Source organism: Netta rufina (genome assembly GCF_964035555.1).
Source record: "Netta rufina genome assembly, chromosome: 1".
In the NCBI taxonomy this organism is placed as follows: Eukaryota; Metazoa; Chordata; class Aves; order Anseriformes; family Anatidae; genus Netta; species Netta rufina.
This window is the reverse complement of record NC_140123.1, coordinates 130,098,390-130,112,987: the sequence shown is the minus strand read 5'-3', so window position 1 is coordinate 130,112,987 and position 14,598 is coordinate 130,098,390. Positions and strand designations below refer to the sequence as shown.

Genomic DNA, 14,598 nt, shown 5'->3' with positions numbered 1-14,598 from the left:
GTGGGCAGCTGCATAAGGAAGATCACAATGTCAGAGAGCTAGAAGAAGAAAGATGGGGAAAAATTGTGGGGTGAACCTCAGAGATGCTGAAATTAGAGAGGGGGTCTGAAAAAGCAAAGAAAGACAGGGCACTGTAAAGAGGTCTCAGAGACAGCATTTGCTTAGGGGAGGAAGAGACCAAGATAAGGCCTTTGCCTAAAATGTTGCCAGCTCTGACGTCTGTTGGTATTTTTCTTACAGTCCAAGCTGCTGGAGTATTTTTGTTACTTTTAAATAAAAATAAGTTTCTGCCCCTCCCTTCTGACTGTGCAAGAAAATATGAAAATCTCAGTAACAAAAAAGGAAATTAAGACAAAAAGCTAAAATTACAAGAAAAAAGGTCATGAAGTTTAAAACAAATTCATAAGTTCTGAACGTTTGGACTTCTGACACTGGAGAAAACTTCATTATCAGCAAGTGTTGTAATCGTGTAGCTCAGCATAGGCAACAAGCTGGTTTATCTGATGAAAGCGTACTCTTGCAATCGTAATAAATTAAAGTTTACACAAATCCCACAGATTTTCCTTGCATGCATTGGTGCAATTATGCCAGTCAGCAAATTTGGGTTATGTAAGAATGTAGGAGAGGCCAGGGACTGAAGAAGATGCTTGGTATTGAGATAATTTTTGGGAGTAAAACTGTGGTATATCAGTGGAAAATGCTCCTCTGCACATAAATAAGTGCAGCTAAACAGATCATCAAGCTGCAGTCTTTTATATGACTTAACTTTTTGGGTAATGGAAGCTAGTGAAGACCCATAGGTTACTTTAAAGTGCATGCATCATATCCTTCAGCAAAACACATACGTTATTTGCTGAACTCAAGAACTAATTAGCTCATTCTGACTTCTAGCCTAGATTTTTCTTCTTACTCCTCCCCTTTTCCCTATCTCCTCCCCAAACCTCATCTCTCTCTCTCTCTTTTTTTTTTTTTTTAATTTTGTTTTGTTTTGCTTTTTCGAATAATTAATTTCCCAGGGGCTTTTCCCTGCTCAAGGGACAGGCGAGTTATTCTGATAGCTGATAGGACATCAGCTGCAGCGCTTTTGTGAGAAACAATTGTTTAGCCTCTTTGCCGGCAACCTCAGTTGTTTGGGAAGAGGTTGCAAAGTCATGGGAAAGGCTGCAGCGTGACTCCTTCTTGGTCCTGTCTCACTAAATCCAGTATGCCCATGTTTATAAGTTTCAGGAAAACAGCTGCTCCTGACACATGATGAATTTGGACAAAATGTCCCCAACCTATCTATGAGCCTGTTTGGTTTGACTGTGCAGTCACAGCTCGTCATATCCACACTGGCAAAAAAACAAAACAAAAAAAACAAACCGGCTCAGTGGACGGAGCCTGTTCTGAAAACATTTTGCAGAGTGAGAAGGAAGATACTTTCTCACAGTTTCCTACTGAAGAAAGGTCTCATTAAACTCCCACTAATATGAATAAGAGCCTTTTCACTATGTTCAGTGGGAGTTGGATCAGGCCCTCACTTCAACAGCTTTATTGTCTACCAGGGAAACCTTTTGTCCTCACCTCTCTCTGATATGCAAAAAGGACTCTAATTACAGAAGAACTAATACTGTTCTGCTGTGCAATGGCTTGCAAAGGGGTCGTAGCACCATGAAGCACTGCTCTGCTGTCACTGACTTCTGAGAAAATCAAAATTCCCAGGCAAAACGATAATACAGAAGTAACAATCATTACTAAATCTGTAACCAACCACTTGTGTAGTGGTTGCTCATTTTTGTGTCTTGAGTGAAGGATTCATCATCTACGACCCTTTAAAGTCTCCTACAGAAATCTGGGTTACAGGCATATAAGCAGCTAGGGAGCAAGAAAGAGATTTCACAAGTCCTTAAGGCTGCACTGAGTAAACACTAGCAGAGCAAGAACTGAGGGCAAGGATCTCTACCCTCCAAATCATAGGCACAAACTACTCCAAGTATTTAGCCCACGGAGTGGCTTGCTGGAGTTTGCTTTCCAGCCAAACACAGAAAATGAAACAATGAGCTGTGCTGGAAGTTATAATTTAGAGTGCAAACTTGTTGGGGCAGGGAACAAATCTCCAGATTTCTTCATGTAAATTCAAACAGTCAGTGTCTCCTTGTGTCAACTCATACTTTTTACAACTAAATTTCATCTGTTACCATGCTAATCAAAATCTCAATGTTTTCTCGCACAAAGAGAATGCAAACAGGCCTGAACATCAACCAGCCAGTTCTGGATAACAGATGATTGCTCACCTGAGCATTTCAAAATCAACAACAAATCTAAACAACAGAGAAATTGTCTCCACAGATAACTGTACGTGTAAATTACGGTATCTAAAGCACTGTGGAAGCAGGTCTCCTTACCAGTGCTTTGGGAGGCTGGAATCAAACCAGAGCCTCTTTGTGTGTGGAAAGTTTTGACAATAACAACTGTGTCATTTCTAACTTGGCATTTTAGGCATAAGAAATATTTTTCTGAACTTCTGTGTAACTCAGAAATCAAATCCTTCTTTCCTCCCCCCCAAAATATAGCTAGATTTTGAAAAATAGATCTGGCAACAAAAGCAACTAAGCATCTTGCAGAAAATTCCAAGTGTTCAAGATTTTATTACATTCCAAACTGGAACAACACCTTAAACCTCAGAACTTAATGAGAATGGGAATGTTCAGATTTGGTAACATATCAGAGCAGCCAGGCCTCACCATCTACCAACGCAACTCATGGGGAAAGGGACACTGCCAGCTGACAATGGGTGGGTAGTATGGAAATACGTACCCATGCTCTTGGAAGAAAGCCTTATTTGGAGCCGGGAGGACACCCAGGGCAGCTAAGGGATGCAGAAAAGACAGGAAGTTTGTAACCTAAAGAGACATGGAGTCTGGAGGGTGGTGGTGCCCACAGTCCCTGCCAGACAAGCCACCTCCAGAGCTCAAGCCCATCCAGGCCTGGGTGAGCATTTCACCTGGGAGCCTGCCTCTGGAGGACTGGGGCAAGCCTGCCAGGTGCCACCAGGCCCTGGAGCTGCCTGGAGCTTGGCCAGGCACCAAGCAGAAGTCACAACCTGCCTGGCCCATGGCGCAGGCCGCACACACGGCTTCCTAGAGCTGCATCAGAACTTAGTCATAATCCATGCGTTCTTCAGAGCCTTATTTTCAACAGAAAAGGTGTCCCCTCAGAACATCTTTTGACAAGTCTCTTTTTCTGAAGGAAAGCAAGAACCCTGTATTACAAAAACACAGAGTCATCAAATGATTGCTGTCTGGCAGGAATTGCCCTCAAGTTTCAGATAGCACTCAGTTCTTGGGCTAATTACATTGCCCACAACTTAATACAAATTAGTAACCAAGTACTGACAGTGTAAAACTACAAAGTCAAACAAGATCAAGGCCCAAGTGCTAGAGACACTAAAGCAGCACTGCTGCTACTTGCTGCTTCGAGATCTTAATTTTACATTATTGGCAACCTGAAGTGTTCCAAGATCTTAAGCTGGGCTCTCCAAAAAAAATTTTGACTAAAAATCAGAACAGTTTAAAAAACAACATTTGGCCTCCGTTTTGTTTGCCTTCTAATTTTGGAATTTGTAGTGTTCATGGTTTCAAGTTTTGCCTGAAAATATGAGAGTTGGAAATTTACATTTTGAATAAACGAAAGCTGGCATTTTTGTCATCACATGACTCCAAGAGCTGCGGCTTCAGGACAAAAAAAAAAAAAAAAAAAAAAACAACAAAAAACACTGTCAGTGTTTTATACAAAATAGTGAGATTAGCAACATTGGTTTTATCACAATATGAGCTGCAAGGTTGACCTATTTTACCAACCATGCCCTACTGAATATGAATTGCTTTATGAATTTTAACAACTGCATTTCATTTATAGTTCAATTAAAGCGACTTTTGTCACTGAGCTTCAAAGCAAACTATTCAACCTTCAACCTAGGCTAGACTTATTTCTCTGAGCAAGTGGAAGGTATATACTGTACCATGGCACAAAACTTTGCATCTCAAAGACACTCTTCAAGGCAAGTGTGCTCATTGCCTGTACTGGGGACCAGCTCAGAACCACGAAAAAGCAGCATCTAGTCTTCAAGTTTCTTTCACTCTCTGCCCACTTGATGAGACAGCTATGGAGCCCCAGACTGCAACACGTTTAAAAGAATACCAGGAAATCACTTGTCGCCTCACAGAGGAAGACAGGGAGGTGATGTTGTGAGATCCCCTAAGTCCTTGAAAGAGAAAACCAGATTTCGTCCAATAACTCACTGAGCAATACTTTGTGTCTACATGTTCTTTCCTCAGTCTGTTCTACAGCTGCATATCACTACAGAGCTATTCAAAAATATGGACTGAAATCTTCAAGGCTGTTGATGCATGAGAGCAAACAGAACAAAATACAAATTTAAGTTTCAGTTCTGGTTAAAATAACAAGACCAAGCTGTGCAGGACAGAAGATCCTAAAGATCCTGCAGGCAGAAACTACACATGAAGATGAAACAGGACTGAAAGCAGTGTGCATGCAAGAATGCATTCCAAAGTAGCATAAAATAAGATGGGAGAAGGTTGAATTCATTATTCAGAGAAACTAAACCCCCTTCACAAACTAGGTGTAGAGCATCCCAAAAAGCAGATAAAAATTATTATAACAATTTGCCAAAACATAAAATCTTGTATAAATCACGTTTTAGCATTATGAGGTTATATGGATTCTTGATTTTAATCTCATCAGCAACTTTTCTCCCATTTAGCATTACCTTTTACTTAACTCCCTAGACAAAGACAAGCTGCTGGTCTGTGTTAATGAAACCTCTTTCCAGTTAGTTCAGAAGGAATGGATTTGAAAAAGACATAATGTCAATTAGACACTCATGTGCCAGGTACATCCTTCTATGCTCAAGTATCTAAGGCATCTTTCCTCAGCATCACACAAGTGGCTAGTTTAATTGAGATGTAGTTATACTCAGCATTTGTAGTTCTCTAAGGAGGCGAGGTACATTGCAACCTCTCTCTGCTTATGTATTGCGTGCATATTGGTGACTGACTGTATGCTGGGCTAAGGAGAGGGGGAAATGTTTCCAAGTTAGCGCTCTTAGAGAAAAGAGTCATAAATCATGGGGTCAGCCAGGCTGTATTTTTTTTTTTTTTTTAACCTTAAGGTATTATGTTTTCAATACATTATTTCAATAGTGATTTTTTTTTTTTCGTGTAATAATTTATTTGGAATTATGGCAACTCTTACAAGATTAGAAAAAATTGGCTCAAGTAAAATGAATCCTTTGTCATAAATAGGTTGTGTTCATAACTGCAGCCTAATCATTCAATTGCACATAAGTCAAATAGTTATCCAGACTTTGTAGGAATATTTCCCTGTCAATAAATCTAATGCTATTTAAAAACTCTGGGACAATGTGACAGAAGCCTCAGATTAATTACAGGAAGGTCAGAAAATCTGAACTCCCAGCTACCTTCATGTCACAGTTTTGTTCCACCCACCATAACCTGATTGTAAACTCACCAACTGTTTTAAACATGGGCATGTTGGGGTGCTTTCATTGTCTCCATTTATATAAAATGGCATATTTCTTCAGGAATTGCTGCTTTGCTCTGACAACAGTCAACTAAGCATGCAACTGAGAAGAAATGTATTGCTTTGTATTCATTGACAGTGTTATTATTATTATTATTTTAAAATGCTTTTTTCTCAGTGACTTAACAATAATTGGACTGCAACTAGGGTTTGCAAGACTACAAGATGATACAGACCACAGAACCGTTAAGAGGCAGGCAGCATAATCAAAATTTCACTACAAATAGATTATCTCTGTGGGAATGAGAGGACAGTATTGTCTCTCTGCCTGTTCAATTCTTGACCTGTATCATGTGACCATCCAAAAGGAGGGTGCCCCAGATCTGATGGGCTTTGTGTGGACCCTGGAGGTGAAACTCTGACCTTGAAAGGGTCAATATTTCATCCTAAATCCCTTGGGACAGGTCTCCAAATCATTTCTTAGGCTCACAGCTTGTATCAGATGATAGCTAGCTGACTTTCATTTACTACTGACTTAGGTCAAACTTGGATCAGAGATCAAGAGATGAAAGACTCTATATCCCATTATCAATAATTGGTGTTTTCTACTACCCTAAAAAAGACATACTTCATTCTTATCTACAAGACCTTATAACTTAAAAGGCTTGAGGTCAAATTATGTTACTTCACTTTACTTTTATTCACTGCTTATACAACAATTTCCTCTATAACTCTCATAGCTAAATAGTAGAAGTGTAAATAATTTACTTGCTATGGTAGAAATTCTGTATTGTTTTTCTTTATTAGTCTTATTAAAGATAATGCAATAAAGAAAAATCCCTCCCACATTTTTTTTAAAAAATATAAAAATAAAAACAAACAACAAAAAAACAAACCAAACCAAAACCAACCAACCAAGCAAACAGAGGTCAAGGCCAATCCAGGCCTTTCTAATATCAAAATTATTTTCAACAACAAAGCTCTTCTTACATATGTTGCCTTGTAACAGAGGGACGGAACTTCCCCAGAAGTTTTTTCATAGTTACAAAAGTCCTGATGATGAAAGAATACACTCCGAAATGACAGCCAGTTTTCTGGCTAGTGTGAAGCCATACAACTCCTCTGATTTTGAGGGAATTATGTTTTCATTGAGCAGCTAAGGATGTGGCACATAATTTTACGCAACTATTTCTAAAATGTTAAAGAGATGTTTTGGAAGGAAGATCCTGATGTTACTGTACTAACAGAACATAACATCCACTTCCACAGTGACTTGCATTGCTCTGTAAATAACTGCATACTTAAACAGTCAGAAACTCAACCATAACTCTAGATAGCTGTAAAATGTCTACCCCTGCCTTTCTTATTCTTTGAAAAACTTTATTGTTAAATTGATTTGCATTGTTCACAAGACAGGGCTATGCATATATATACCTGCAAGAGAAGTAATGAAATACAACCAGTGGCACAAAAAGAAACTTTCAAATGCTTTAAGGAAAAAGAGGTTTAATAAAGTTCACTGGTTACACTGGGTTAACAACTTTTTTCTCCTATTAGGAGTAAATGTGAAGATACCTAGGATTTTCACAGTTGCTCTCCAGAATCTAACCAACCTTTTGACCAGTTTCTCATTCAGACAATAACTTCACCCAATGTTTTGAAAGTTTCCAGACGTTCAGCACCTCAGGCAGCAGGAAGGAGAGACATTTGATTATAGATCACTGAAGATAACTGCTTCAGCAAAACCTCAAAAACAGAGCTGTCAGAGATCCACTCCAATCCAACACTTTTTGGCAACATTTTTTTTTGCCACTCCTGATCTAAAGTTGAAGAGCAATTTCAGAGCAAACCCTTGCTAACACCACCTTGCTCTCTCATCTGCTTCTTGATCCCTCTAGGTTCAGTGTTAACCACACAAGGCTTTACAGAAATCGACCTTACAGAATTTTTTTGCTTAATGACAGTTAACATTTTCATGTGTTTTTCCATAAATAAGATGTAAACCACTGGCAGAGATTTAAACAAAACAAAACAAAACAAAAAACAACTATGACAAGAATGGCTGAGGGAAACCGTGGGGGAACAGAAAGGAAATAGATAACAGGGGCATGGGTGGAGACGCAGTCTCTGACCTGGATCTGTTGCTGAAGAAGGTTAATTTTGTGTTGCTGCTGCAGAAGCTGCTGCTGTTGTCTTGCAATCTGTGGAGAAAGTGCACAGAAGAAATGTGAGATATGTATAATCATTCATGGAGTTGCTGCATAGTCATATTCTGCCCTGCCTAGTTCTTTAACCTGTGCTGTTAAGCTAATAAACCTTCAAGGGTGGGTGGCAACAGCAAATACTAATGTGAAAGGGAATCTTACGGAAATGCTATCCTGGATGTTAGGAGAAGACTGATGCAAAAATCTCTCCTCTCTCATTATATGAAACAGCACACTGAAGTCACTAAAAAGAGAGCACTCATCTGCTCCTCCCTGCTGGAAAAAGAACAATACTGGCAGTGAAGATGGAAAATAGTAGGGGAAGGCAGAACCTCCCCCCCCCCCCCCAAAAAAAAAAAAAAGGAGGATGGATAGTAAAATTCTTTTTATATTTAGTGCCACCTATTCAAAGTTTTCCACGAGAGGAAATGTGACACCCAGGAGGCAGTGGGTGTATTTCATTGGTGTAGAAACAGATGCAAAGAGACTGGAACTAGGTATGGGAAAATCACTTTGACTCTCTGTGCTTCAATGGGTACAACATCCGCTGAAAGAAACTAAGGGGGCAGAGTGCAAGTCTACACAGCTCTATGCTGAAAGATCCACACAAGTGGATGTAGTACTTGTCTCCTCTCAAAGTCATGTGTGTTTTCCATAAGGACTTCTACCCTCTCTCACCATTTCCTAAATGGCTGGGAAGGTAGGTACATTTTGCATACAGTGAAGGAAAATGCAGACAACAGTGTAATCAAACTAGAGTTCTCAGAAAACTGATGAAGATAAACCATTATATGCCTCAAACTGAAAAAGCAAACTTGAAAAACTTTCATCCAAGTCATCACAAAAGCTCTACTCTCATGAATAGCTAGCCCAGAAGTACAAACATTAAGGAGTTAAGGAGTACTGCTATTCCCCTGTGGTATGTGTACACATCTCAGGGTCAGATGGGAATTTATACATACTTACTGAGAGGAATTTTGTGCATTTTTCCCTTTAGTTATTTTCTTTCATTTCTGTTATTAAACTATTAGCATAAGAAACACTTGCTCATGTAATTCCACATATAAAAGATTAAGCAAGTATTCTCTTTTTAGAGCCTCTCTTTAAGCAACCAAAATATTTTTTATCAATTCATTTTTTTGAAAACTTGGGTATTTTAGTTTCTATATAACAGAATTATATACAATTTCTTAAATTAAAAGAAATTCTAGTTATCCTAATAATAATCCTGCAGTAATTTTTACCTTCTTTTTCATTTTCTTTTTCACTTTTAAATCATTCAATCATCCTATAGCAGTAATGACTTACAGTCAGGGCAAAGGAAGTAGCTTCTGTGGGATGTCTCCTCATGGAAGGATCTGGCCAATTACACCTTCACACCTTCATCCACATTCTCCATGTAAATAACAGTGTGATACAACTTCACTAGTTTAAGTCACTTCTCCCGCTCTCCCCAGGTGAGATTTCAGGCCAAAATATACAGGATTTGAAATAAGACTTTGAAATAATCAAAAACAGGGAAAAACAAGGCTAGAATGTCTGAGGATGTCAGCAATGCTTTTTGCTACCATACAAACTCTGAAGTATGACAACCACGACTGAATTCACAGAGTTTTGTGAGTTTCACAAAAATTCACATTCAGGTTTCATTACAAGCTGAGATGCATGCTCAGACCAAAATCTTCTAGATAAGAGGCATCAGGATAGACTACTGACAAAATTTTAACCCACATCTGTGGGTTTTCTGTTCATGTTCAGGTGCATAAATGGACCTTCACTTCTGTTAAAATTTGTGTGGTGCACATTTGTTAAAAAAGTTGTAGTTTTGCATAAAATATGTGTCCATGTGTTCACATTGGAACTGTTCATGTGTGAAAACATGTTTGCATTTTCAGTGGAGGGAATATTTGTAAGAGCTGAAAATCAAGACTCTCAAGTGTAGAAGAAAAAAAATCAAACTTGTTCACTAACTTTATATTATTCTTCCCCACTTTTTCCACAGTTGGCAAAACAATCTTTTTCATTTGTCACATTGCAACCCAAATGCTACATTTTGTTCCTATTCAGTATCACTGAATTCAAGCAGCACTGAAAGATTATTCAGGATGGATGAATTTGCACACTTATTTACACTGATTTAAAAGAAAAAGAAAAACTATTGGAAGAGAATACCCTGCAACTGGAAGACATATCTTTAAAAGATAAAAAGAACCATCGTATATACTGCAAATTAAAGCATTCTTACAATGTATCTTCATTCAAACTTCTTTGCCTAAGAAAACAAATGAAAAAAAAAAAAAAAAGGTAGAGAATGAACCTGAGAAGTATAGACCCTAAAAGATAAGCTACTGGAAAGTCCTTCTAGAAGACAATTTAAGCTGAAAGCCACTATAATAATCATTCACCTGTTCTTGTTGCTGCTTAGCCAGCTCCATTTGTTGGCGTTGTTTCTCGATCTGTGATGCAGCCAGTTTTTTCTGTTCATCATGAGCTGCTAGCAGCTGTTCTCGCAAACTGGTCAGCTGATTGATCATACCCATGAGCTGCCTTTCTTTCTCAGCGAGGCTTTCTGGAGTCCCTGAGCATCATATGGTAGAAAAAAAAAAAAAAAAAAAAAAAAAAAAAAAAAAAAAAAAAAAAAAAAAAAAAGGTAAAGAGAGGAGAGAGGAAATTTAGAGCTAGTTATATTTCAATTTTTCAGGTTCACTGCAAGCAAAGTTTTAGGAGAACCACACAGTCCCTCCACAGGAAAATGCCACAAAGCATAATTCTGTACACAGGCTTTGATCTGGTGTCCCCTTTCAATGTTTCATTGCTTTTTCATCTATTTTTCTGTTGCCTTCTTATCAGATCAATAGGGAAAAAATACTGTCTGTTTTGAAAGAGTTTCAAATTTTAAACACTGTTTACATTTCGGGGGGATCAAAATCAACACTTGCAATTTTGAGAAACAGTCACATTTTCAGCAGAAACTTATGACAAAGACACATTAACATTCTGACGCTTGCAGAAGCTGCAAGGTGCATGTTACCCTTTCTTCATAATGGATGGGAAGCAGGGAGGTCCCCTTGGTGTGGGCAACCTCGCTGTTGCTCACACAGCACACGGCAGCTGTCAGCACGCTGCCGGCTGCATCATTTCAATCTGCCCTGATGAAGATGAAACGACACAGTATTTAAATTGTCAATAATAAGTAGCACTGTCGTTGCTGCTGCTAAGTATTTTTAAAGGAAAAAGTCTTGCAGAAACATATCAGAAAAACTGAGTTAAGTGCATCTCTCATTTTTACTGTCATTAGCTGTTTTTTGTAGGAGAGCTCAACAGACACAGACACAGGAACTGACTGACTCTATCTCTAAACCATTCTGCCAAAAGTCCTCCTTCCTTACAGAATGACAGTGGTTATAAAGGAAGGGAAGGAAAAATTCCAAGAAAAATCAACAACTATGAATCACGCTTTAGAAACAAAAATGGCACTATATCTAGTATCATTTTACTATGAATTTAGAAGACCAGAAAGTATGTGTAGCAGCTAATCCACAGATAAACCCAGTACCACCACACCCTCTCATATGAGTCAGAGCCTATGAAATCCTTTCTCAAAAAAAGCTTTAGGAAAGGATTAGGACTATCTGTCTCTATGCCTCCTCAAAACAGTCTGCTTTTTGGGACAACCCTGCCACACAAACCTTTCTAAAATACAGGAAGTGTTCTTCTGCCAATATCACCAATGCTCTCCAAGAGGAAAAAAATAAAAATAAAAAATTGGCGACTATACTGAACATGTTCCTAGCCAACTATCAGTCAGACATGGAAAAGAGCTACTGGTAATAGCTCATTTAGTCTACCCCCCTGCCAGTGCAGGAATGCTCCCTACAATATATTTACTACAGCTTTCAAGATTGGATTGAAATGTCTGAAATAGTGAATCATCTACTGCATGCCTCAGAAGACTGGGCCACAGTCTTTGAAATGTCATCATTAGGGCTATTGGCTTGATATTTGGTTTCACTTACATTTACTTAATTTCATCCTTGCTCTCCCAAGCAGCATCCCCATTTGCTACTTTAGCCAAGCCCTTTAAAGCATTTGTAGACAGTTATACACACCAAATAAAAGACAAAGAATCCATATTTACATATAATGGAAATGTAATGATTAACTTTTTATTACAATGCTACAGATCAATGTGAAAATACCATTATACAACAGAGAGCTACAGCAGAATATCCTCAGATATGGTATACAAAAAAACTGTAGCAGGTGCTGAAAACTTGAGAAACACATTGAAACCAAAACCACTGGACTTTAAAACTGTTCTGTTAAAAGCTGGTAGAATGTGTTTTAGCAGTGGCAAATAAATTATTTTTAACTTACAACCTTTACTTCAAATACTGGAGATAGAGAACTGCTTTAAGTAATGCACTTGCCACCTGCACATACAAATAGTTAGAAGTGACTATTGTCACTTGTCTGCCCTTCGTGGATTTTTCTCCAGGAAAAACTGTGCAATGCTTCCACAATGTACAGCAGAATTATTTGAAAGACAGCTCCTTCCTTGCCCTATCAGCTGCTAGAAGTTCACTTTTTGACTATCAGCGTACTGATACTGGCAGCATAGCATGCTGTACACACTGACATATCTGGAAAAAGAAAAATATTTTATTCTAAACTTTTATGAGGATTCAGGAGAGTGAGAGAGAAAGAACTACAGAGAGAAGGAATATACAGGATTGGGTTAGTTTTCAATGAAGGGTAAGCAAAAAATCATCACTCTCAAATAACTCATTTGACATATACAGCAACACACATCAAAGATACTCAGCTAGTACTGGTTCATCAGCGTATTTTGAGATCCCACGCCAGCTCTCAGTTGGGAATCAACAAACACTTTGTCAAGTTAAGTTAATCCTCACCATACCTTTGAAAGGTTGGACATGGTGCTTAGGGATGTGGTTTAGTGGGTGATACTGGTGGTACGTGGATGGTTGGACCAGATGATCTTGGAGGTCTTTTCCAACCTTTAATGAGTCTATGAAAGGTGGAAAAATGTTTCCATGTGTGCAGACTGACAGGCAGAGCGGTCACAGAGTGACTGATGCAGAGCCAGAAGACATCTCGGTACCCAGAGCCGTTATCTGAATGCTCCCACTCGCCTTGGCAGCACAAGCAGAACTCCCTACCTGCCAGTGCCCTGGCAGTGACGAGAAACAACCCCACAGCTGCAGGCGCAACCAGCTACCATAGGTTCTTCTGCTGTCTTGTCTACCTACAGAGGAGCAAAAGGCTGCCTCCCTGGGAAAATGACAGCTTGCCTTAAGCTGCAGGAATGAGGAGAAGGTGTGGGTGAGCTAACACCATGGCTGTGCACCTGGAGGGATGCAGAGGACTTCTTTGTTATTACTTATCTTCTAAAGAAACTTTTAGTGCCCAAATGGGATGCTTGATGTACTAACTCAGTAAGTACAATACGTAAACCCTTTGGCTTATCAGCCGGAGTGGATGTAGTCTGACAAAATCAAGCCCTCCTGCATTGCATTTCCTGAACAATGTGTTTGCTAATAAGCTCAAGGGGAGAATTTATCAATGACAACTGTAAAAAAAAAATCTTTCTTTGGAGAATACTTTCTGGAAAACACAGCTTAGTACATGCTTTCATGTGATTAACTCATCTTTCCAATAAATTTGATAACGTATCATTACAATGTTAATTCTTTAAGGTATCATTCCCTGCAAAATAAGTATTCGGACAGCCATATTCTCAAGTAACCTGCACAAAACCAGGGAAGATCAGATATGGGAGACTACCGGGAGATGGTAAGTTTAGGGGTAGATTTCCCCTTGCTTTACCCACATATCCATATGAGCCACACTGATGATGAATCACAGGTGTTTTTTTGGGGCAGATAACTGGTGGCTTATAGAAGTGTGAAAATTAAAAGGAAGAAAAATACTTGAATCAGGCTGTCTTGCTTGTAATATGAGGCGTTCGTTTTAAGTTTGGTATTTTTTTATTTTGCCCTTACTACCTAGCACACCTTTTTAATAATTTCTTTTGTGGAAATAACAAAACAAATAAATATTTATGGAAATATCGAAACTGCCATTTAACAGTTACTATTCATAAATAACTTAGTTTGCATAACAAATTGAGGCCAAACAGTACGCAGAGTTATTTATGCAATGGTGAAAAGTTTTGGTCACTACAAAGTACACTCTGTGACAGGAATGTGTATTAAAATACACTACCAAGTTAGAGCACAAGTTGCCATTTTTGTGCCCATTTCTAGACACTGTAAATTGTATGCAGTCAAGGATTGTGGACTTCCATCCTACACGGCTGTTTTCTCTCTTTTAGCGTGCCTGAGAAGATCTAAACCTTTAACACCATGTGAAGTGTCCTGACAACCAAGGGACTTCCATTTTAAGAATCCCACAGCTTACAAGGCAAAATGTGCTAGTATTTTGAGCAACCCCAGCAGTGACTGCGTAAAGGCAGTTGTTTAAGGTACACCACTGGGAATCCACAGGTCATCCCTGCGCTGACAGCACTGCTACACCTCAGGAGGTGGCACAGATCTCAGGGAGGACAAGCCACCAGCCCCAGCGGCTGTCTTTGGCCGCTTTGCCCCTGGACTGGGTCAGCACACAGAGCTGGGATGGTTCTAGAGCTGCTTCATACTCCGCACCCACCATTCAGATGGTCATGGTGCTTTCACTCCAACCATGCAGAATGGCTGGGAGGGGGGGAAAAAAGTGCCCATTATTACTGTGTAGAGCTTGACAGCTTCACATGGGTATTGAGTGAGGAGTACAAGGAGAGTGGCATACATCAATGGCTGCCTCAAAAATT

General features: G+C 39.1%; 1 protein-coding gene across 1 annotated transcript in view; it reads right to left on the bottom strand.

Moving 5' to 3' along the window:
* SOX5 (SRY-box transcription factor 5) overlaps positions 1-14,598 on the bottom strand; it is a 290,578-nt gene that overhangs the window by 136,461 nt on the left and 139,519 nt on the right. Inside the window, exons 5-6 of the mRNA XM_084290955.1 lie at positions 10,151-10,323; positions 7,674-7,742 (exon numbers count right to left, since the gene is read on the bottom strand). Coding sequence (XP_084147081.1) covers positions 7,674-7,742; positions 10,151-10,323 — 242 coding nt within the window. The remainder of the gene's footprint in view (positions 1-7,673; positions 7,743-10,150; positions 10,324-14,598) is intronic.